Here is a 24,928-nt window from a genome sequence, read left to right on the forward strand (position 1 = left end):
TCATAATTTTTGATTCTCCTGTTGTGCGCCCTGTAACAGTAATCTAACGGTGTACATTATATTTTTATTTTTTTTGAAAATAACGGTGTACATTATATAGAATAAAGTTGGAAGGTAAACTGAAAAATCGAACTTCAAAGAGTTGAAAGGCAAACAAGTTGAATTTGGCTACTTTTCGTTTGGTCGCAGAGAAAAGAAATCGGCCCATTCTATTCTCCACTCTTCGGCCCACCAATTCGACGAAGTGAATTGCGCTTGGGTTGAAAACCCAGCCCAACCCACCAGATCGGGGCACTGTGTACAGCCTGCACCAGGACAGCGCCACCGCACCACGGCGTACAGGAAACCGGACAGCTATGCCCGTCCGCCTCCTCCCTCTTCCTCTCTCCTACCTCCCGCCCAGATCTCTTCGAGCTTCTTCGAGAGAGCAGCAGCAGCCTCGCCTCCACGCGACACGAGGACGGACATGGCGGCCTTCCCCAAGCTCGAGGACTCCCCCATGTTCCGCAAACAGGTGCCGGCCCCTGCCCTCCCTGTTTCTGCTCATGAGGGCTCCCTGATCCGGTTGCCCCGGATGCATTGTTTCGTGTTTCTTAGAATCTCGGCCGTTTCTATGCCGTTACATGGATTTGGCTTGATTCGGATTTGCGGAATGGTAGGATCGAGCCGTTGCCGGAGTTTGGGTGGTTGTGGCCGAGATGGGGCGTAGTTGGATCATTTTGTGTGAGGGAGATCTCGACTAGGTAGTGATCCAGCTTATGGCGATCGGTTTGGATCAGCAACACCGGAAATTTCTGAGCAGGATTGAATTTTCACGTGATTTTTTATCGTTGTAATTCCGTGTTTGTTTGGGCATGTTGGTGTGGATTTCGCTGAATGAGTAAAGCGTACTCCTATATTCCGCATTGGTTTATTCGAAGGGTTACGACGCTCTGGTGACAACTGACAATGGCGCCACTGAAGATAATTTTTTTGCTCTTGCGTTGCATCACATGTTTGAATAGAACGGGCGTATCCTGTTTGAATTGAGCTCACGACTTGGTAAAAATGGCGAGGTTTTGCTTGGTTGTGCTTTCTTATTTTTCTAATTCATCCTTTGCTTCCGGTAAGTTAAGGTATTCTTTACTTGCTTTTATAATGAATATTGGGCCCTCTTTAAAACATTCTTGTTAGTCTGTTTTTTATAAGTCAAAATAAATAGAAGTCTGGACATAGGTCTTAATTATTTTCCTGGATATATTGCTAGTTTCTCTCTGAAATCGTCAATTCATCTTATCTGTTTGCACTTTAAACAAACCTATACACGTGTTTATGTTATTGTCCCTGACTTATTTCCAATATCTTCAGGTCAATTCTTTGGAACAACTTACTGATGAACTGAAAGAACGTTGCTCAAATCTGCATAAAGGATGTAAAAGATTCATGTACATTTCTTTCTTACCTCCTGTTTCATATTTGTAAACACTTGAGTTTTCTGGCTGCACATAACTTGAGGCAAATGCCATAAACACGTACTGTCTTATTGCCCAAGTTTCTAATAAGCTTCCTTCATACAAATCCCTATTAGTTCAAGAAATACATTCAATGTTTTTATTGTTTTACTTTGCTGTTTCAGGTTTGACATTTTAGTTTTCATAATCTTCCCTGAAACTGTAGCAGTTTTTATAGTTTGTAGGATTAACGAGAATAGAATTAGTAGGAAACTGTATGCACCTGCATGGTTGAGATCTTACTTTTTCTATTATGTTGCTAATAACCTTAGTTTCAGGGGGTCACCTTTTTCTTTTTTGAGAGTTTCAGGGGGTCACTTGATGAGGCATATGCTGGGGATCTTTCATTCGCTGATTCTCTGCAAGCATTTGGTGCTGGTCTAGATGACCCTGTTAGTGTTGCCATTGGAGGTTATTTCAGCAAAGCTCTGATGTATCTATTGCTTAATTCTGTCCTTTCATCTTATCTACACCTAACAAACCATTGAGTTTTATTGTTTCCAATTTCAAATTATGGCATCATTTTTTTGTATTATTGGATATTTACTGCATCTTCTTGAATGCCCACAGATCAAAACATCAGATCATTAGGATATAAAATAGTATAGATATGTACATATCTATGCAGCCATTAATTAATCAATTTTGTCTTACTTTCTAACATGTCATAGCATGATAATTGATGATCACAATTTCGCAGTCATTTATTGATGCTTCTATAGTCACACTCAAAACAATCTTTACTATGTTGCAGGGCCTGTGATGTCCAAGTTTACTACTGCTTTCAGGGAGCTTGGAACATACAAGGAACTCCTTCGTTCTCAGGTAATAGACTACTATCATACAGCATCAAAATTTGACCTACCATTCTCCTGCATAGGTGCACTTAACACGAATGAAATGAAGAATTGAAAGAAAAACAGCATCACTATTTTATCTGTAAATTTGAACTCAACATCGTGGCATGGTCTGTATTATTTTCAGCTTACAATATTCACTGTCAGTCAATGTACTTTCCTTTTGTTACATATGTTTTTTGAATTATGTTGGGAACTTTGAGACTCAATTCACCACCTATACTTTCACATATTTACCACCTAAGGTTCTGGGATTACTTGGTAAATTTCAGAATGCAATAAACTGACAGTACAGGTGATTATTGTTACATTTTAAAGTAAGGATTGAAATTTGCAATATCACAAAAAGAATAATATATATTTCTTTTGTTGCTATAAATAACACATATCAGAAGAAAGTGTGAAAAAGGGTTCCCTGTATCCTAAAATGGCTGCATTATCTGGAAGTAGAAAAATTGTGTGTTGTAGAGCAATCATTTATTTGGTGATGAAATTTTTATTTGTTGTTGCAATACACTGATGTACTAATCTGATATCTCTAGATTTGGTAAATTTCTTTTGCTCAGGGGGTGCTGATATGTCACTGGTATAAACAGTACAGACGATTATCCTTTTGCATTCTAATTATAATAATCATTTCCCCTCCAAACAGGTCGAGCATATGCTTAGTGACCGTCTATCACAGTTCATTAACATGGATTTAAATGGTGTGAAGGTAAACTCCCTCCTCTCCTCTCCTCTCCCCCAACCCCACAACACAGGCATGCACGCCCACCCAAAAGAAATAACATGGAAACATACTATTGTGTAACTAATAGGTTTTATCTTGAGTAAGCAACATATATTATCAAGTTATGTGAATGTATGTAGATAGTTGGTCATGGCTGATATTTTTTCGATGGCCAGATAAGGTTTATGCTTTGCAAGGTCATACTTAAACCCTCCTAGTTCTGGCAATGAACAGAAAACCTTAGGCAGTCCTAAAAAAACCTTTCTACTTTAAAAATCTATTCCATCTACGAAAATAGGAACAATTGCCTTTCCATATGGAGTATGGACAGTAACGCGGAAGTTGTTTTTTTTAACACTAGATTTTTCATATATGGTCATTTTGTAAAAGTCTTACCCTGTATAGGATTGTCGGCGACGTTTGGACAGGGCTGCAGTGGCTTATGATCAGGTGATGGTTTGATTTATCTGACTGACTTCTTTATTTTTTTTCTTCATGTGGCATCTGTTAGATGATAAATGACTGGACGGTGTGATTGTTTCTCGATACCTCCAACATGTTAATGTAATACACCCATGTGTCCTTTAAGATTCTGGTGCTATCTTTATTGTTAGGCACGTGAAAAATTTGTGTCAGTGCGAAAAGGGACTAGAGCAGAAGTCGTAACAGAACTTGAGGAGGTAAGCTGTGGCTAGCCTTTTCTTTTGGGTGGATGGATGTGTATTTAGCTTTGATACCATCTTCCTAATTCCAACTTTACAGGATCTGCAAAATGCCAAGTCAACTTTCGAAAGATGCCGCTTTAACTTAGTATGTATATCAACATTTTCCATCTGCAAGTAATTTTTTCAGACATACCAATGAGTCTCCTTTGCTGCAAGGAATTCAGGTACATGCCCTTGCAAACATTGAAGCAAAAAAGAAGTATGAGTTCTTGGAATCAATAAGTGCAGTGATGGATGCCCATTTGAGATATTTTAAGCAGGCATGGTTCCTTTCTATGTGCCCAGTATTTTTGGTCTTTTGGGGTGGTCCTTGACTTTGTTCTTTATGATGTAGGGATATGAGCTACTGGGTCAAATGGAACCATTCATTCACCAGGTTTAATATTACCTCATATGGCATAGTGGTCTTTAACTAAAATAAATATTCAGTCGGATGTGAATCAGCTTACCTGGAGTTAGCAATTACTTTGCTAAGCTTGAAGTCTTGATGCAGGTTCTAACATATGCACAACAATCAAAAGAAATGGCTGTAAGTGAGCAAGACAAGCTTGCAAAGAGAATTCAGGAATTCAGAACTCAAGAGGAAATAGCAAATGTGAGAATGGCTAGCAACATAGACACATCTACTAGCGGTGATGGTATCCATGTTGTTGGTCTTCAGTCCTATAAAACGATTGAAGCATTGATGCAATCAACTGCCAATGGCGAGGTAACCAATCATCCATTATGAAGTAAATAGTCGTAAATGCCAGACTAAAATATCTTAAAGCTTATGGATGTTGCTTCATGTGATGATTCGAAGAGACTAATTGCCCTAGTAGCATTTATGTGTCATTGCTGTGGACTTTCTCTAACACTGCTAAATTGATTATACATGAGCCCACTGTAATAGGAATCCAGCAAATGGTATCCATGATTACCACCCTTTTTGTTCAAATCTATTATCTATTCATACATCATTTCCCTTATGTAATTATACAAGGCTGAATTTTCATAGTTTTGGTAATTCGTAACCGTTTTGTGAACTCCCATTGCTTCCCCTTACTACTTTATTTCTTTGCCAGGTTCAAGTTATTAAACAAGGTTACTTATTTAAGCGCCCTCAAAATACCCGAGGAGAATGGAAGAGGAGATTCTTTGTTCTTGACAGCCATGGGACTCTGTACTACTATGGGAATAAGGGAAAGTTGGTATGCAATCTAAATTGGCCATTGAATGCAGTTTGATAACAGATTTATAACTTGTCACTCAGTGTCAGGAGCTCCTTATTCTTTGCTTGCACGAGTAGAAAACTTGCATTTAGGCACTATTCTAAAATTGGCATACTCATTTGATTACATCGGGTGTAATCTATCTACATATATTTACAAGAGTAAAATACATGACCGGTCCTCAAACTTGTCTCAAAGTGTCATCTAGGTCCCTAAACTCTCAAAATGCATTTTTAGATACCAAAACTTGTCTGGAGGTGTCATTCAAGTCCCTAACCTCTCAAGATGCATTTTCATGTCCCCAAACTTGTCTTGATATATCATTTCGGTCCCTAAACTCTCAAGGTGAATTTTAAAATCCCTAAAAGTTACCATTAATTAATTGTATTCAAAATGGATTGTTTATCAAGCTATTTTTTCAGCCAATTCATTTATAAATCTTACCACCAAGACCATTTTAATTTTGAATTAGCTGCTTATTAATCATACATCGTGGGTTAATCTAGATCAATTGATATCAATGATGTATATTATAGTTTTCCTATTTAACATGGAGATATCAATGCTAATTCTGAATATTTTCTACTAACTATTTTATATAAATTTTGCATGCTCTTTGTATAAGTTTATTAAGATAATTTGTTCTCATTCTCAATAAAAATTAAAATAGCAATTTTTTTATTAAATTTAAAGTAGCAAAAGAACTTTTCATTAAATCAAAGTAGAAAAACAACATTCATATTAAATTAAAAATAGCATCCTGAGAGTTTAGGGACCTGCATGACATCGCGAGACAAGTTTATGGACCTAAAAATGTATTTTCAAATATTAGGGACCTATGTGACACTTTGGAATAAGTTTAGGGATCTGAAAATACATTTTGAGAGTTTACGGACCTATATGACACCTCGAGACAAGTTCGAGGACCTATTTCTAGTAGCTTCTGGTCCATTTTAATTTTGCTATTCATGATACACACACACTGTCATGTGGGGCCAGCAATATAGGAGGCGCCCACGTCCACAGCAGGCGCCGGCAACAGAGAGGGCCGGCTAGGTGTCGAGTCAGTTAGTTTGTTTCCTAGTTTTGGGGCCCAAAGCCTATATTCTGTACTTGAGACACTTGAAAGGTTAAACAATATCAAATTACTCCAAACCCTAATCTCTTTCTATCGGGCGCTGAGGGGCAAAACCTCGCATCCAACCACGGGTCGCGGCTAGGAACTCCGTAGCCGAGGGCCGCCTACCCTAACCCTCGACGCCCTTGACAACCTGGTATCACGATCCAAGCGTTCCTCACCGAGCCGCCCACCCACACAGCCACCGCTTCGCTCCTCTTCTGCGCCGCCCACCCCGCACCGCCGCCCTGTCTCACCGCCGCCGCTGCCAAACCCTAACGCCGCCATGGGTGACGCCGCCGATGCGCTCCAGACGACGTTGGATACCCTGGCCGCCTCCCTCAAGTCGCTTTAGGCCTCCGTCGAGGCCAATGCTCTGGCGATCCAGCGCCTCCATGACGCGCAGAACTCGTCATCCTCCTCCTCCGGCAAACATCACCAGGACCGTCCACCACGGTTCCAAAAGCTGGACTTCCCGCGCTATGATGGCAAGACCGATCCGCTGATCTTCATCAACCGATGTGAATCTTATTTCCATCAGCAGCGGATCATGGAAGAGAAGGTCTGGATGGCATCGTACAATCTGGAGGACGGTGCACAGATGTGGTACATCCAAGTGCAGCAGGACGAGGGCACTCCTTCCTGGCGCCGCTTCAAGGAGCTCCTGTACCTCCGCTTCGGGCCCCCGCTCCGCTCCAATCCCTTGGGCGAGCTCGAGGCCTGCCGGCGCACGGGCACCGTCGAGGAGTACCAAGATCGGTTCCAAGCTTTTCTGCCGCGTGCCGGTCTCCTGAGCGAGGCACAGCGTGTGCAGCCCTTCACCGCGGGCCTCCAACCGCCGCTCAGCCTGGATGTGGAGATCCACAACCCACAAACCCTAGCTAGCGCCATGAGCCTGGCACGCAAGCTGGCGCTGCGGGACCAGTACACGGCGCCTCCCCCGTGCGCGCCGACACGGGCGCCCCCCCGGCGACTGTGCCCCGTCTCGCCCTGCCGGCGCCACTTGCTACACCGGCCAATCTAGTTGCGCCGCCGACGGTCACCGTGGAAGGCCGACCGGTCAAGCGCCTCACTCAGGCGGAACAGGAGGAACGCCGCCGGTTCGGACTCTGCTACAACTGCGATGAGAAGTTCGGCCGGGGCCACAATCGGGTGTGCAAGCGCCTGTATCTGCTGGACTGCGCCATCGACGATGAGGCCGACACCCCGGCGCTGATTGAGGAGGACATCACCGCCGACGCCGCGCCGCACGTCTCTCTGCATGCCGTCGCGGGTCTGCGTCGCAACGACACCATGCAGATTCATCTCACGGTGTGCGGCGTCCCCCTCGTGGCGCTTCTGGACTCGGGATTGACGCACAACTTCATCTCCGAAGAGGCGGCCAAGCGCACGGATCTCCCTCTCCAGCTCCGCCCCGGCATGACCGCCACGGTGGCTAATGGCGAGCGCATCTCCTGCGTGGGCGCCATCCGCCGCGCCGCGTTCTCCGTCGACGACGAGCTGTTCAACTCCGACCTCTTCGTCCTTCCTTTCGCCGGCTCCGACATCGTCCTCGGCACTCAGTGGCTCGCGACCTTGGGTCCGATCCTCTGGGACTTCAGCGCCCAGAAGATGTCTTTCTGGCGACGCGAGCGCCAAATCTTCTGGCGCAGTGTGGCCGGTCCGGAGGTGCCAGGCCTCCTCGCGACCTCGTCCAGCGCTACGCTCATGGAGGCGTTGCTGGATTTCTTCGCCGCCGTCTTCGCCGAGCCCGCGACCACAACATCGTCCTCCTACCGGGCTCGCAGCCGGTCGCCGTCCGCCCCTACCGGTACCCGATGACGCACAAAGACGAACTCGAACGCCAGTGTGCCACCATGCTCTCTCAAGGGCTAATTCGCCGGAGTTCCTCGGCATTCTCTTCCCCGGTACTCCTCGTCAAGAAGGCCGACGGCTCCTGGCGTTTCTGCATCGATTACCGCGCCTTAAACGCGATCACCGTCAAGGACGCTTTCCCGATCCCGGTGGTTGACGAGCTGCTGGAAGAGCTGCACGGCCCCAAGTTCTTCACCAAGCTGGACCTGCGCTCTGGTTATCACCAAGTGCGCATGAACCCGGCAGACATCGCCAAGACGGCGTTCCGCACCCATGATGGCCTCTACGAGTTCTTGGTGATGCCGTTCGGGCTGTGCAACGCCCCGGCCACATTCCAGGCGTTGATGAATGACGTTCTGCGCCCCTTCCTACGCCGGTTCGTCCTTGTATTTTTTGATGACATTCTCATCTATAGCTCCACATGGGCGGACCATCTCGGGCACGTGCGCGCGGTGCTCGACGTTCTGCAGCAGCATCGCCTGTTCGTCAAGCGCTCGAAGTGCGTTTTCGGCGTCGACTCCATCCAGTACCTCGGCCACATCATCTCCGCCGTCGGCGTGGCCATGGATCCGGCCAAAGTCCAGGCGGTGCGCGACTGGCCGCAGCCCCGCTCTGCGTGTGCCGTTCATGGATTTCTCGGCCTCGCCGGGTACTACCGCAAGTTCGTGCGCGATTACGGCACCCTCGCGGCACCACTCACGGCCCTCTTACGCAAAGAGGGGTTCTCCGGTACCGAGGAGGCCACTGCGGCTTTTGAAGCCCTCAAGACGGTGGTCACCACGGGGCCGGTGCTGCGCCTCCCGGACTTCACCCTGCTGTTCATCGTCGAGTGCGACGCCTCCACACACGGCTTTGGTGCGGTCCTCTTGCAGGACAAGCATCCCGTGGCTTTCTTCAGTCGGTTGGTCGCACCGCGCCACCGTTCCCTGGCGGCCTACGAGAGGGAACTGATCGGCCTCGCCCACGCCATACGCCACTGGCGGCCGTATCTCTGGGGCCGGATATTTTTGGTACGTACTGACCACTACAGTTTAAAGTTCCTGATGGACCAGCGCTTTGCTATGATCCCTCAACATCATTGGGTCGGCAAGCTGCCGGGCTTCGATTTCTCCGTCGAGTACAAGCCAGGTGCTACAAACATCGTCGCCGATGCTCTCTCCCGCTGCGACACCGATGACGGATCGATCCTTGCTATCTCCGGGCCTCGGTTCGACTTCCTCGACAGGCTTCGCCAAGTACAGAACGCTGACCCCGCCCTAGTGGCCCTCTGTGACGAGATTAGGGCGGGTCAGCGTGGTGATCCTTGGACGGTCATTGACGACATGATCGCCTACTCCGGCCGCCTCTACATCACCCTGCGTCTCCCCTACTTGCCGAGCTGGTGGCCACGGTCCATGAGGACGGCCATGAGGGTGTGCAGCGCACCCTGCACCGCATTCGGCGGGACTTCCACTCGCCGAACCTTCGCCGCGTCGTCCAGGACTTCGTGCGTGCTTGTTCGACTTGTCAGCACTACAAGTCCGAGCATCTGCACCCGGCGGGGCTGCTTCCACTGCCGGTTCCGTCCACTGTCTGGACCGACCGGGGTCTGGATTTCGTGGAGGCCTTGCCACGGGTCGGGGGCAAGTCTGTGATCCTGACGGTGGTCGATCGCTTCAGTAAGTACTGCCACTTCATACCGCTCGCTCATCCATATTCCCTGTTATCCTAAACGGTTTTAAACGGCCGTCTAAACGGGTTTAGACGGTAAACGACAGGGTGCCGTGGAGTTTAGGGCCTGGGCGGGCTGTTAAACGGGTTTTCCGTTTAGACGGTCAAAGACGGTAAAAAACGTTGAAGACGTCCTAAACGGAACGGCAGGGAGACGGGTCTGGACGCCGAAACGGCCGTCTCCCGTCGCGTTTAGGTGGTGGCCGAGTGCCGAAATCGGCTGGCGGGAGCAGCACGCGAGGGGGGGGGGACGGAACGGCGGGAAACTTGGCGGGCGATGGAGTGAAATCTGAGGCGGGTATAAGTAGAAAGGGCTAGGGTTTAGAGGGGATTTCTCCCCAGCTCGTACGCACGCCGCCAGGTCTCGCCCGCGACGCCGCCTCCGAGCACGCCCCGCGACGCCACCTCCGAGCGCACGCCGCCAGCTCTCACCCGCGTGCCGGCGACCAGCAGTCGACGCCGCCTCCGAGCACGCCCCGCGACGCCGCCTCCGAGCACACGCCGCCAGCTCTCGCCCGTGCGCCGGCGACCAACAGCCGCCGCCGCCTCCGAGCACGCCCCGCTCCGCCGCCTCCGAGCACGTTCCTGTGACGCCGCCTCCGAGCTCCTTCCTGCGTACGCCGCCATTGTGCATATTCGTCGGAATCAGTGGCCTGGGCTTTCTTCTCCGATATCATCCGCTTGCACGGCGTGCCACAGTCGCTGGTGTCGGACCGCGACCCTGTTTTCACCTCGACATTCTGGCGGGAGCTCATGCGCTTGATGGGTACCAAGCTACACATGACCACTGCGTTCCACCCGCAGTCCGACGGTCAGACGGAGGCGGCGAACCTGGTCATCATCATGTACCTTCGTTGCTTCACCGGTGATCATCCTCGCCAGTGGCTTCGGTGGCTGCGGTGGGCGGAGTACGTCTACAACACCGCCTACCATTCTTCATTGCGGGAGACTCCGTTCAAAGTGGTCTACGGGCGTGATCCTCCCTCCATCCGCTCCTACGAACCAGGTGAGACGCGTGTCGCAGCGGTGGCCCAGAACATGGTGGACCGGGATGAGTTCCTGGCCGATGTTCGCTACCGCCTGGAGCAGGCACAGGCGGTCCAGAAGGCGCACTATGACAGGGCCCATCGCGCGGTCTCCTACGCCGCCGACGACTGGGTGTGGCTTCGACTCCGGCACCGAGCTCCAGCTTCTTTACCGGGCGTCACAAAAGGGAAGCCGAAGCCTCGCTTCTACGTGCCCTACCGCGTCTCCGAGCACATCAACGACGTTGCGGCTCGTCTCGCCCTGTCGGAACGCGCCCGTCTCCGTGACGTGTTCCACGTTGGCCTCCTGAAGAAGTTCGTGGGGACTCCTCCAGCTACGCCTCCACCCCTGCCGCCTGTTCACAATGGCGTGGCTGTGTTGGAGCCAGACCGTGCTGTGCGGGTCCGTATTGCTCGCGGTGTGCTTCAGATTCTCATTCACTGGAAGGGGGAGCCTGCGTCGGCTGCTACTTGGGAGGACCTCGACAGTTTCCGTGAGCGCTATCCATCTTTCCAGCTTGAGGACGAGCTGCTCGTCGAGGGGGGGGGGAGATGTCATGTGGGGCCAGCAATATAGGAGGCGCCCATGTCCACAGCAGGCGCCGGCAACAGAGAGGGCCGGCTAGGTGTCGAGTCATTTTGTTTGTTTCCTAGTTTTGGGGCCCAAGCGCCTATATATTCTGTACTTGAGACACTTGAAAGGTTAAGCAATATCAAATTACTCCAAACCCTAATCTCTTTCTATCGGGCGCTGAGGGGCAAAACCTCGCATCCAACCACGGGTCGCGGCTACGAACTCCATAGCCGAGGGCTGCCTACCCTAACCCTCGACGCCTTGACACACACATACTGTGTCAATTTTCCTTTAAACTATAATGCAGTATATATTTGTAATTTTATTCATGTGGTGATGTGTCCTTTAGTGGGTGTGTACGACGTACGCATCTTTAGTTCTTCCACCAGACCACCAGTGGTGTGTTTTTTTTAAGGGCTGCAGTACATAATTTACACTCCAAAATTTCTGTGCAGTAAATTATTTTCAAGGGCTGTGATGGATTATTTTAAATGCATCATATGAGGATTTGTGTCTTATATGTGTTATATAATTTATCCTAAGATGCCAATTTTCTTATGTTATTTGTTCTGTACTTTGCGTGTACCTGATCCTTTTATTCCGTTGGAAGCAAGGAGTGGCATCGCAACAAACCGCTGGTGAAGGAGTCGGTGTTTTTGGTCGATTCAGGTTCTTGAACCAAAGAGCTTCATCTCAGGGTGAAGATTCACTATCATGTCATCCAATTGATCTCAGAACCTCAACAATTAAGGTTGATGCGGATGAAAATGATTTAAGATTTTGCTTCAGAATTATCTCACCCATTAAGACATTCACATTACAGGTAACTGCACTGTTAGTCTTCAGTTGTTGAACTTTCTTTGTGCAGTGCATGTTTTCGGTATCTATACTATAAAAGTAGAAACAATTGAAACCCTTTCTCATCAAGATTAGGCCCACCGTACCCCTCACGGAGCTCCCACTTGTCAGCAATGTTTTCAAATCATATTATCGAACCTAGTCATAAGGGTACTGATAAGACGATTAATCGTCGATCAGATCGATTAGTTGAGCCTAGTCGGTTCTAGTCGTAGTCTAGTCGTCGTGTATATTCCAGGACCGATAGCCCATATACTATGTAGTATGTTGTTTAAAGCAAATATCAAGATAAGTTTGATGGTCAGATACTCAGATGGTCACAAACTTTGTAATTTGTGAGTTTTAATTTGTGAATTAGATTAAAAGAGCACTAGACTGGAGCTAAAACAACAGCAAGATAGAGAAGATACGCTGAGCGTCAGAAAAACATTACTGCAGAATCCAAATTCCAAAGTATCCAAACACAAGAAATCCAGGTTGACAAGTTGTTGCTGCTGAAATAACAAAGAAAGAAATCCGGTGGCTTGCAGCTAGAAGCCTGGCATTGGAAGTAACACTCCTAAAGAGACTCATATACCTAAACCTAATGGGCCACCAAATTACCAGCCCAAAAGTTGCCCAGGCCTAAAGTTGTTGTACACTAAAACACTAGTCGTCCACACGCTAATCAGACGACTAATCGCGGTTAGTCAACGATTAGTCGACCACTAGAGTTCTAGTCGAGGTAATCGAGTCGGTGGCCCTTATCGGTACCGGCGGACCGATAAGCACGACTAGTCATGACTAATTGTGATTAGTCTGACGACGTAAAAACATTGCTTGTTAGATCCAGAGGTTTGACGAAAGGGGGTGGTGACCCATTTTTTGATAGAAGGAAAATGCTAATACTTTTTGCACCAGCAATTTCTTATACCCACCTCTTGTACCCGCGTATTACTTTCCTTTGGCACACACTTTACTTTCCTTTGCACATGCATTCACCCATAATTCGCGTCATTATTTGTTTTGGAAGGAAAAGAATGACATGTATTATTTTTGGAAGGAAAATAAATGACATCGTTGCTTGATGGAAGGAAAATTAAATATGTGCCATTTCCACTAGTTTCAAAAACAAGTGAATAACATTTTCGCCATATATTTTTCTTCATACTTCTTCGATACAGGAATGCCACAGGTGTGAACGGTTTTCACTTTCTTTATGGCAGGCAGAATCAGGGGCTGATCAAAAGGACTGGATCCAGAAAATTACTGGAGTTATTGCATCACTACTAAATTCACCATTCCCACAGCAGGTTTGGTGCAGTCTCTTTTGATACATCATATAACTAGTCTCTGCTTACCTTTTTGGTTGAAACAAAGGATAGATTTATCAAACTCCATGCACCAACACTGGATAATGATGTGATAAATAAAGTAATAATGCTTGGCCTGCCTAGTTTGGCTCCATTTTACTCTGCTTTACATGTACATGCATATGTTCAGTCTATTGATAATTGAAGATACGGTACTGATTTTGTTATTCTGAGTTCATCTCATTTCAGCTGTCATACTGTAATATAGCAATAGAGAGTAACAGATCCGCAAGTTCTGTTGATTCTTTATCTATTGAAGATAACAAGAGTTCAGAGGGACATGATGATATATTCAACCTTCTGAGGAATATTCCTGGAAATGACAGCTGTGCAGAATGCCGTTCTCCGGATCCTGATTGGGCATCTCTAAACTTGGGTATTCTGATTTGCATTGAGTGCTCTGGAGCTCACAGGAATCTTGGAGTGCACATTTCAAAGGTGCAATATCTAGCTTTCTTATAACATTGTCATGTGGGGCATCGCGTACAGGCGCAGGACGCGCGGCCAGGGGCAACAACCGTGGGCCACAAGTGGCTAGGCGTGATCTGCGGCAGGAGGCATGCAGCCGCATGCATTAGTTCCTAGATAGAAGGAGTTAGTTTCCAATTTGTTAGCAGCCCATGGGGCCTTCATATATCGTGTAATCAGGACTCTTTTGGGATCAAGCAATGAACACCTATCTCCTACCTCTCTCTCTCTACTCTTAATCTCATCCCCTTCACCATTGAGCAGTTAGGCAAAAACCCTAGCGCTCCTACCCGCCGAGACTACGAACTACGTAGTCGAGGTCCCGCTGTCTTGGGCGCTGAGGTCCTTGACAAACATGATATATGATAATCAGTGATAGTGTAGGTTAACCCTTTCTTATGTAGAAAAAAGGTTTAGATTGGTGGGTTTACTAATTAAGTGAGATAATTGCATTAAATATATTAATGAAAATATCTTAGTATAATACAATACTACATTGTTCCCATTACTTGTCATTTCTGACATTGACATCTTCAATACAAAGCTTTAAACATGTTCTAGTTATATTGGAAAAAAATATTAGTACTTTTCAATTGCTTATACATTTAAAGACTTGGAATGAAAGGCAACACTTTGATTTAATGCATTTGCTGGTTTTTTAATGGATGTGCCCTTCATTTTTATCTTTTAATGCATATTGTGATGCTTTGAACTAATAATATTTGTTATTCATATATGATATATTATGGTTTCTAAGATTTTAAAAATCTTATAAGTTTCAGATTAGGAAAAAAAAATAGCCACTAGCTTTTTCCATATGTCAGTATTGAAGCTAATGTTCTTACTTGTTGTAGGTTCGATCCTTAAGATTAGATGTCAAGGTCTGGGAGCCAGTAATTATGGATTTGTTCCATGCACTTGGAAATGATTACGCTAATTCTATATGGGAAGCCCTACTTCCAAAAGAAGATGAAGGGTATGTTAAAGCATACAAATATACAATCATATATGTGTTGCTAAACAACTTTTTAACTTGACGTTTTAAGCATTTTCCTTCCAGGCAACACCACTCTTTTCTAGTCTGTAAGCTGTCAGCTGTGGGATATTGGTTAATATAGACTAACATAGAAGTCAACAAGTTAGTCCTATCATGGATTCCGTGTACATGCTGCCTGTCCTCCTACTTGAATCAGCACAAATCATTTTTGTTATAATATTTAGGCATTTCATAAAAAAATGATTCAGGCTTCCTGAATAAAGAAGATATACCGTTGACTTATCATTAGCCATTACATATCGGGAGCATACCATCACAGTTCTAACTCAGCAGTCAGCATCACAATTATAATGGAGTTAGCATTAGAGACCAAGTTAGGACTTGATTTACCTGTGAGGTTTTAGTGTGCAGTAAAATCGATCTGTTTCATTGTGGGTGGGAATGCACAATAACATGATGAATCGCATCCAGCATGGTGCTTAACATGATGAATCGCATCCAGCATGGTGCTTTCTCATCTGGAAATTCATGTGTCAATAAATTATCAAGCAGATTTCCATGATGTAGTAGTTTTACTTCATATTTTTCATCTGTCATACAATATTCATCAGCTTTCTAATTACAATATTCCACAAATGAGTTAGAAAATAACTATTTGAATCTTATGCTGCTGCTGACCATATCTCTCCATTACAAGCATTTCAACCAATATGTTCTGAAGTGCATGCACGGTGAACAAATGCTGCTACTTTTCCTTTTGTACAATTTCCTTCTTGGCATTTTGTTATATTATTCTATGTTCATGCAGAATGGACAAATCAAATGGAGCTATTCTTTTCATCGAAAAGCCTAAACCTAGTGATGCTTTCTCAATAAAGGAGAGGTATATACAAACAAAAGTAAGTTCCACGGTGCTTCCTTTTATGTTAGATCAACCTGCTGATGCTTTCTCCACAATTAATATATGACCTGTCATGCATTTGTATCTATGTTACCGAAAAGTATTCCGAGTTTATCAGCATAGTTTAAGTTCTGTTGCGATTGCTGTCCTTTTAGTATAGAAACCTTTTTTTCCTTTAGTTTCCAGCTATATGGATGTCACGGGTGGTCGGCTGGGCCGACTAGGCCTATTCGGCCAGATCCATTAAGTTCGGGTTAGAGATACTATTATAATAATTGCTTAGGGGCTAAGTAAGCCTCTCTGATGGAGAGAATAATTGCTTGTATTCCTCCAAACCCTAGAAGGGTGGGATATATAGATCCTATACATGAGCCTCTATACATAGGCTCACATATACAACAACACCCCCCCGCAGTCTGAACTACTGGCGCAGCGGTGTTCAAGACTGGACAACAAGAAAGCCAACACCCCCCCGCAGTCTGAACTACCGGCGCAGCGGTGTTCAAGACTGGACAAGAATAGAGTACAAAGGGCAAATACCCCCCTCACCCCCCAGCCACAACTAGCCACCGGTTACGTTGAGGCTGGAGCGAAACTCCGAGAAGGTCGAGGAGGGCAGTCCCTTGGTGAAGATGTCAGCAAACTGAGAGGTAGTCGGGACATGGAGTACCCGAACATCGCCGATGGCGACTCTGTCACGCACGAAGTGTAGGTCGACCTCCACATGCATCGTCCGCTGATGCTGGACGGGGTTGGTGGAGAGATACACGGTGCTGACATTGTCGCAGTAGACGAGCGTGCTCTTGGTGAGCGGGCTGTGGAGCTCCGCCAAGAGCTGTCGGAGTCAGGACGCCTCCGCCACGCCATTAGCAACAGCCCGGTACTCCGCCTCAGCACTGGAGCGGGAGACAACCGGCTGCCGCTTGGACGACCAGGAGACCAGGTTGCCGCCCAGAAAGACAGCGTAGCCGGAAGTGGAGCGTCGAGTGTCCGGGCAGCCAGCCCAGTTAGCGTCGGTGTAAACCACCAGCAAAGCGGAGGACGAGCGGTGAAGCACCAGGCCGAGGTCCACAGTGCCACGGACGTAGCGGAGGAGATGCTTCAGCGGAGCAAGGTGTGACTCTCGGGGATCATGCATATGGAGACAGACCTGCTGAACAGCGTAGGTGAGGTCCGGCTTGGTGAAGGTGAGGTACTGCAACGCGCCAGCCAGACTCCAGTAGGCAGTAGGATCAGCCACCGGATCACCCAGATCAGCAGACAGCTTCGTCTGAGTGTCGACAGGAGTGGAGCAGAGCTTGCAATCAGTCATCCCAGCCCGCTCCAGGATATCAAGTGTGTACTGCCGCTGGTGAAGGAGAAGACCAGACGGGCGAGGCTCAACAGTGACGCCCAAGAAGTGGTGGAGCTGACCCAGATCTTTCATAGCAAACTCCTGCTGGAAAGAGGCGATGACACTCTGAAGCAACTGCGGACTGGAGGTTGTGAGCACAATGTCATCGACATAGAGCAGCAGATATGCAGTCTCATCCCCATGGCGGTAGATGAAGAGAGACGTGTCAAACTTGTCCTCGGTGAACCCCAATGTCAGCAAGAACGTGGCGAACCGAGAGTACCAAGCCCGAGGAGCCTGCTTCAGACCATAGAGAGATTTGTTGAGCCGGCAGACCATATTCGGACGACTCGAATCCACAAATCCCGCTGGCTGAGAGCAGTAGACAGTCTCTGACAGAGTGCCGTGAAGAAAAGCATTCTTCACGTACAGCTGGTGCACAGGCCAAGAGCGCGAGAGTGCAAGTGAGAATACCGTGCGCACAGTAGCAGGCTTCACCACTGGGCTGAAGGTCTCATCATAGTCCACACTAGGCCGCTGAGTGAACCACCGGAGAACCCAGCGAGCCTTGTAGCACTCCAGTGTGCCATCAGCCCGATGTTTATGAATCCAGATCCACTTGCCAGTCATCACATTGCAACCAGACGGACGCGTCACGAGGTCCCACGTCTGGTTGGCAAGAAGAGTCGCGTACTCCTCTTCCATCGCGCGACGCCAGTGAGGATCCGCCAAGGCGTCGCGGATAGAGGAGGGTACCAGAGAGACCTGCGGCTCTCCCTCGGTGGCGGAGAGTCGCGGCCTGAGACGCTATCCGCCGAGTCATCATGGGATGAATATGCCGAGGATCCCGATGGATGACTGGCGGGTGGTACACCTTCGGCTCGGCTCGAGAGGGAGCCGGAGGAGGCGGCGGCGACGGCTCCGATGTAGGCGTCGCAGGAGCCTCCGGAGCAGGAGGCGGCGCCGGTGTCGACGCCGGTACACCTGCACCGGCTGAGCATACCGCTGCGGCGTCGGTGTCGGCGCCGAATGGCGCCGGTACACCTGCACCGGCTGTGCGTACCGCGCAGGTGCAGGGGAGGGCACCGGAGCCGCGCGCGGCGCAGCGGGAGACACCACACTGGATCCGCGCGCGGCACGACCGGGGGCCGCGTGTGGCGCGACCGCGGGTACCGGGGCCGCGCTCGGCGCAGCAGGGATCACCGGAAGCGGTGCCGGTGCGCCGGGAAAACCTGCAGGGAAAGGACAAACAGGTAACGGTGGCTGAACCACCGGGTCAGTCGGAAACAGAGACTCCAGCTCGGGGTCAGGAGAAGGAGTGGTGGAGGTGGAGTAGGGGAAATCCGACTCGTCAAAGACGACGTGTCGGGAGATCAGGACGCGGCGAGAGGTGAGGTCAAAGCATCTGTACCCCTTGTGATCAGGGGAGTAACCGAGGAACACACGAGTCGAGCGGGACGCCCACTTGTGAGAAGCAGTGGTGGAGGTGTTAGGGTAACACGCACACCCGAAGACCCGAAGGTGGTCGTAGCGAGGAGGGATACCGAAGAGAGCGTGGTGTGGAGTGGGAGCAGGAGAAGCAGTGGACGGAAGACGGTTGAGCAGGTAGGTGGCGGTGTGGAGGCTCAGCCCAGAAGCGCGGGGGCAGAGAGGTCTGGATCAGAAGGGTGCGCACGACGTCGTTCGTCGTGCGAATCATCCGTTCAGCCTTGCCGTTCTGAGGAGAGGTATACGGACAAGACATAGCAGCTGAACACCCCGAGAGAGAAAGAACGGGAGGTGGAGTTATCGAACTCCCGCCCGTTGTCACACTGGACGGCCTTAACGGTGAGGCCGAACTGAGTGGACACCCAGACAAAGAAGTGGAGGAGAGTGGGGAAGGTCTCAGACTTGGCGTGCAAAGGGAAAGTCCAAGAGTAATAAGAAAAATCATCAACAATGATCAGATAATATTTAGAGCCATACATGCTGAGTACAGGAGATGTCCACATGTCACAGTGAATAAGATCAAAAGCATGCGCAGTATGCGAAGAAAACGGAAGTCTAACATGACGACCTAACTGGCACGCATGACAGGTGCTCAGCAGGAGCCCTAGTACATGGAACATCGGTACTACGGCTGAGCTGAGCCAAAACGTCGCGGCCAGGGTGACCAAGCCGGCGGTGCCAGGTGGTGGAAGAATGCGTTACAGCAAAAACAGTAGACGAAGAAGTCGAAGACGGAGCAGCGGAAGTAGGAAGCCGAAGAGTGTAAAGGGCCCTGTCACATCTGAGGAGCGGACGCCGGGAAGCCGAATCCTTCACAGTAAGACCAGAAGAGTCAAATTCGATAGAACAAGAGTTATCAGCAGTAAACTGGCGAATGGAAAGAAGGTTGTGAACCATTTGAGGGGCAACAAGAACATTAGGAAGACGAGGAGCAGAACCCACGGCGGTGACAAGAAGGCAAGACCCATCACCAACCATGATAGAAGAAGGACAAAAGAGGTGTGGGGGTCGGACAGAAGAGAGGATACCAGCATCAGGAGTGGTGTGGAACGAGGCACCCAAGGCGGCGATCCACTCGGTGCTGACCGGCGGCGTCAGTCCCATGGTGCTGAAGGACTGCGCCAGAGCGGCCTGGTCCCACCCCCAGTCCAGGTCGGCTGCTGGCTGGGCTGAGCGGGCGGGGTCCAGTACGGCGCGGAGAGGGGAGCAGCACCGGTGAACATGGCCGCCGGCTGGAGCTGAGGACCAGGCCCCCCTCCCGGACCCTGGAACGGACACATCGAGATGCGCCCTGACCATGGATTGTTGAAGGATGGCCAGGGCGTACCTCAGGGGCAGGGGCCGGAGCGGGAGTTGGAGCCTGAGCCGGAGGAGTCGGCACGCTCCGACGGCCCCCACCGGTACCGGTACCCCAAGAAGCAAGGCCACCAGTGCCACCACCACCACCACATCCCCCCCGCCGACGACGTCCACGCCCCCCCACCTTCGGTCTGCCCGGCGGGAGCAGCACCAAGGAGAGAGGTGGCAGGGGTGGCGGAGGAAGCCTGTGGAGCAGCGACGAGCGCGGTGGAGGTGGATGAGGGCGTTCCGGGCGCGAGACCCCTGGTGATCTCCTCGAGGACGAGATCGTCCCGGACCTGCAGGAAGGAGGGGAAGGGCCTCTGGCGGGTGATCCAGCTTTTCAGGTGGTCATAGATGCTGCTCAAGTCCCGCAGGACATTGAGCACCAAGACCCGATCGGACACCAGATCCCCGAGGTCATGAAGAGCATCGGCCATGCCCTTCATCCGCCGGCAGTACTCGCCAATGGAGAGGTCCCCCTGCACGAAGGTGCGGAAGGTGGCGTCGAGCTGGAGGGCGCGGTACTCGGCGTTGCCGAGGAACTGCCCCTCGAGCGCCACCCAGGCCTGCCGCGCGGTGCCGCCGTGGGTCCTGATGAGGTCCTGAATATCTAGGGAGATGGTCCCGAAGATCTAGGACATGGCGACGCTGTCGAGGCGCAGCCACGCCACGTCCTGCGCCTCGATCGGCGTGTCGAGGAGGACGTGGTCGTCGAGGGCGTAGCGGCGGAGGGCGAGCAGGACCTGGTCCCGCCAGCGTCCGTAGGAGGAGGACGTCGGGTCGAGGACGGTGACCAGGGCCCTGATGTTCTGGACACCGGCGGCCTGGAGGTGGAGCTGGGCGACCATGAGGTCGGTCGGGTCGTACCGGGCTCCAGATCAAGCGGGCGGGGCCTGGCGGGAGGAAGAGGCGCCAGGCTAGGGGTCGATGGGCAGCTGGCCGGAGGAGACGCGGGGGAAGTGCTCCGCCTCGGCGACCTGGAGAGCGGAGGCGTCGGCCGCGGCACGCTCGCGCTCCCAGGCGAGGGCAGCCACGCAGACCCGCTCCTGGGCTGCCGAAGCCTCCGACTTGGCGGCGAGGAGGGCCGCGGGATTGGGCGCGGCATCGGCGGCATGCTGCTTGCCGGCAGCGATGGCAGCGCGGTGCGCGGCGGCCTACGCGGCGGCGGCGTCAGCGCCCCCCGCAGCCTGCGCGGCGGCCCGCGCGGCGGGATGGCAGCGCGCCCGCGCCCCCCGCGGCCAGGGCGGCCGGATTCGCGGCCAGGGCGGCGGGATCCGCCGCGTCGGCACCCCGCGGCAGGTGTGGCGGGTCGGTGACGTCCATGAGGGCGGCGAGGGTAGTGGCGGCGGCGGTAGGCCACGGCGCCGGTGGCCAGAGGCCCCAAGCAGAGGAGGTCGTGCCGCCGGGAGTAGAGGAGAGGGGAGGGAAGGAGTGGGGCGGCGGCGGCGCCCGCGGCCGGCTGGCCATGGCGCCGGCGGCGGGATGGCCGGCAGCGGCGGCTAGAGGGTGGGTGGGAGGAGAGGAAAGAGGCTAGATACCATGATGGAGAGAATAATTGCTTGTATTCCTCCAAACCCTAGAAGGGTGGGATATATAGATCCTATACATGAGCCTCTATACATGGGCTCACATATACACCAACACTCTATATAAAGAGAGGAGATTTATCAATTCAAAGGGAAGCAAAGATCATCAAGAGAGATCCTCATGTACCCCAGGCCTTGAGTTTGGGCACAACCATTGCTGGCATGCCCGATGTTAAGTGTCGGATTCAGCATCCATTTATCCCCCCATTCTCAATTCCCACATTCTGCACGGCTCCCTAACCAGCGTCGTGACAATCGAACTGAATCACTTGTCTTTTTAGAAAAGCTAACTAGCTTGTCAGCATCAGGATTTTTGGGAATTAGTATCACACAATTTCATATTCGAGGTGCACCTTCTAGTTCTGTGATATGTTGTTTATACAATTTCTCATGCACATATATATTTAGTGTAGTTAGCGAAATTTTAGATGGACAATGGAGATTCCTTTATGGTGCAACCTTTGTTATACCTTGTAATTGGAGGAAAAAAACTTCAGACCTTTGGGCTTTTGATACTGTGCTAAGCCAAATATATCATTTCTTATCAGTTGTATTGTTGGACAGATAAGCTGCATGTGTGACAAATCATTATTGAGTTTGAGACTAATATTTGGATCAGCAATTTAGCTAATCAAAGTATGAGTATGCCAAGCTGAAACTACGCTCAAATAAGTAATGTTGAGACTGTTCAATTCTTTTTCTTTTTTTAAAAAATAAAAGATAATACTTAGGTTTGTTAGGTCCTAGGGTGCATAGTATTTATCTTCGTATATGAAATACTACCTCCGTATCATAGTATTTGTCTATAGCCACCATTAGCACAGACCAAGGAAGTATTTGATCTAGGAAAAGAAGTTAAACAGGAAATGACCATATATACACATATAAGTAATACAGATTAACCTCTTTTGCAACATGAAAGTGGTATATGGTAGAAATAATGCAGCAACTTATCTCTTAATTTCCTCGCTGACAGAGCGCTTTCCAAGAAAATGGAAGGATATTGCAAATTTTAGAGTTTTCATCAGTTCGTATTTCCCCATGTATAGTCTTTGTGCATATTCACCAGACCTGTACATGTATATATTTGGGTCTACTCAGATGAATGCAAGTGCTATTCATAACAACAAACACAAGCAGCATGGTATAGTGTTATTTGAGTATTTTGCTTGATTCTGATGATCATCCTCTGTTATTATCCTGTCATTCATTCTCATTAATGATACATGCAGTACGTGGACAAACTTCTTTTTGCCAGAGATACCGATCAGGTTACCAATGATATTTTGGAAGCTATAAGGACAAATGACGTGAGAGCAGCATATCGAATTCTTGCAATAGCTGAAGTGAGTGCTAACATGACATATGATGCTTTGAGCAAAGATGTCCTTCATGTTCAGCCAGTGACAGACAAGATGTTACTTGATCCGGTTTCTTGTGAGATAATTCGAGACAATGGGAAACCAGAAGGCTGTTTACAAGGTTGTTCCTTATTGCACTTCGCATGCCAATATGGTCATCCGGTAATGGTGGAGCTTCTACTACTTTTTGGTGCGGATATTAATATGCAGGACTTCCATGGACGAACACCATTGCATCATTGTGTCCAAAAGAAAAATGATGACCTCACCAAGCATCTGCTGAAGAGGTAGGTTTGAATTCTTGTTAATATTGTTCATGGTTTTAGTCACAATATCATCATGCCTTAAGATTTATACCATCAATCCATATTATTCTCAACTCCAAAATTCTCTTTTCCCTTGAATTTTAACTGTTTCAGTCTACTTAATTTATATTTATATTTTTTTCCTTGTGTTCAGCATTAACTAGGCATTGAGACATTTAGGATCATCTGTATGATATTCGCTCGTGTTTTAACATTATATGTGTGCATTGAAATAAACAGTTTGGTAAAAATTATTTGGTTGAAATACAAGTTATAGAGGAAAAATTCTCGACAGTAAATTGAGCTTTTGAATTCATACAAATGGGGTTATTCCATGTCCAGAACCTCTGATATAACTGTAATAAAGGGCAACATAAAGGTTTTGTAGTTTATTGCCTCATTTTTAGTCTAATATAAGATTTCACTTAACCATACATGTACAGTAGCCACCCGCTTTCTGCCTTTCTTGGCTCTGACTAATTGGTGCCCGCACCAGAATCATGATATGATAAGATTCATGTCAGCAGTGTGGTACCCTATGGTTGAGGGACAGTACAAAGGACATGTTCTATTTAGTTTGTTTTCCCTTGTTATTACTGTATTATGATGTCCTTACTTCTATTGCGATGGTTATTTTCCTCTACAGAATATGGATTATGGAACAAAAATACTTATAGATGAGTCATTTTTCTTTAAGAAAACTATTACAATTCTGTCTACAGGGGTGCAAGAACAACAATTAAAGACGGTGGAGGTCTGACTGCTTTGGAGAGAAGAATGGAACTTGGAGCAATAACTGATGAAGAATTATTCATATTATTTGTGAGGTACTCCCTCCATCCCTAAATATCTATCGTTTTCATTTCCCGAGAAACAACTTTGGCTAAATATATATTAAAAATATTAATATTTATGATACAAAATTAATATCATTAGAAGGATATTTGAATCTAGTTTTTTAATAAATTTATTTGGAGATATAAATGTTGTTCTACAAATCGAGTCAAACTTATGGCATGCATACCAACAGCGACAGTTATTTAGGGATGGAGGGAGTATGATCAAGAGACTAATTTTTATAGCCTTGCATTGCTCATAATCATGATTTTGAAAATGATCCCCTGGGAATTATTTTGTTCAATAAAGTTAAGGTAGAGGCCTCTCCTCCGACTTTCTATAAAAAAGGGAAAAATGCCTTGTGGGAATGATAGTTTGCTAGTCCCAAGTCCTGCCATTTTCCTTGAACGTGTCACACCAACTCAGGGTCGCATCAGTAACTGAACACTTCTATTGGTCGCATCAGTTACTGAACACTTCTATGAATTTAACTGGGCAGCATCTCACAATGTGAACGAACATCCTTGTGCAGGTGATGTGCGCGAACAGTACAGGAATGTAGCAACTTGCCGCTTGTACCTGATAGCGTTGTACCACCTAATTTAGTCTCTGGAATTAACACGATTTCTACGCTGAAGACAAATGGCTTTTACCTTACCATGATACAGCTTAGCTGACTTATGGACTTGTCTGTATTTGTAAATTCTATGCTCTGCATGACCACATCGTTGGTTTGTACAACAATTATAGGCAATATAAGGTAATCATTCCTTCGAATATGATTATTGAATATTGAGGTTTGAGTTTC

The 24,928-nt window shown here is 48.4% G+C and overlaps 1 protein-coding gene across 1 annotated transcript; it reads left to right on the forward strand.

Annotated features, from left to right (window-relative positions):
- The first annotated feature begins 332 nt into the window (after positions 1-332).
- On the forward strand, positions 333-24,928 carry LOC120656541 (ADP-ribosylation factor GTPase-activating protein AGD2-like). The gene is made up of 20 exons (XM_039934666.1): positions 333-514; positions 1,348-1,424; positions 1,801-1,901; positions 2,245-2,315; positions 3,000-3,062; positions 3,483-3,527; positions 3,692-3,757; positions 3,840-3,887; positions 3,967-4,062; positions 4,137-4,178; positions 4,296-4,511; positions 4,867-4,992; positions 11,904-12,116; positions 13,357-13,443; positions 13,693-13,941; positions 14,826-14,947; positions 15,777-15,867; positions 22,850-23,265; positions 24,006-24,110; positions 24,653-24,928. The coding sequence occupies exons 1-20, from the start codon at positions 467-469 to the stop codon at positions 24,654-24,656; spliced, it is 2,286 nt and encodes a 761-aa protein (XP_039790600.1). The 5' UTR covers positions 333-466; the 3' UTR covers positions 24,657-24,928.

The sequence above is a fragment of the Panicum virgatum genome, chromosome 1N (genome assembly GCF_016808335.1).
Source record: "Panicum virgatum strain AP13 chromosome 1N, P.virgatum_v5, whole genome shotgun sequence".
Lineage (NCBI taxonomy): Eukaryota > Viridiplantae > Streptophyta > Magnoliopsida > Poales > Poaceae > Panicum > Panicum virgatum.

Bases quoted from the DNA above. Each gene is read 5' to 3' on its own strand.
- LOC120656541 (XM_039934666.1), top strand. From the start codon at position 467: ATGGCGGCCTTCCCCAAGCTCGAGGACTCCCCCATGTTCCGCAAACAG. The intron at 3,888-3,966 runs GTATGTATATCA...CAAGGAATTCAG, and splicing joins AAAGATGCCGCTTTAACTTA to GTACATGCCCTTGCAAACAT. The intron at 4,179-4,295 runs GTTTAATATTAC...GTCTTGATGCAG, and splicing joins TGGAACCATTCATTCACCAG to GTTCTAACATATGCACAACA.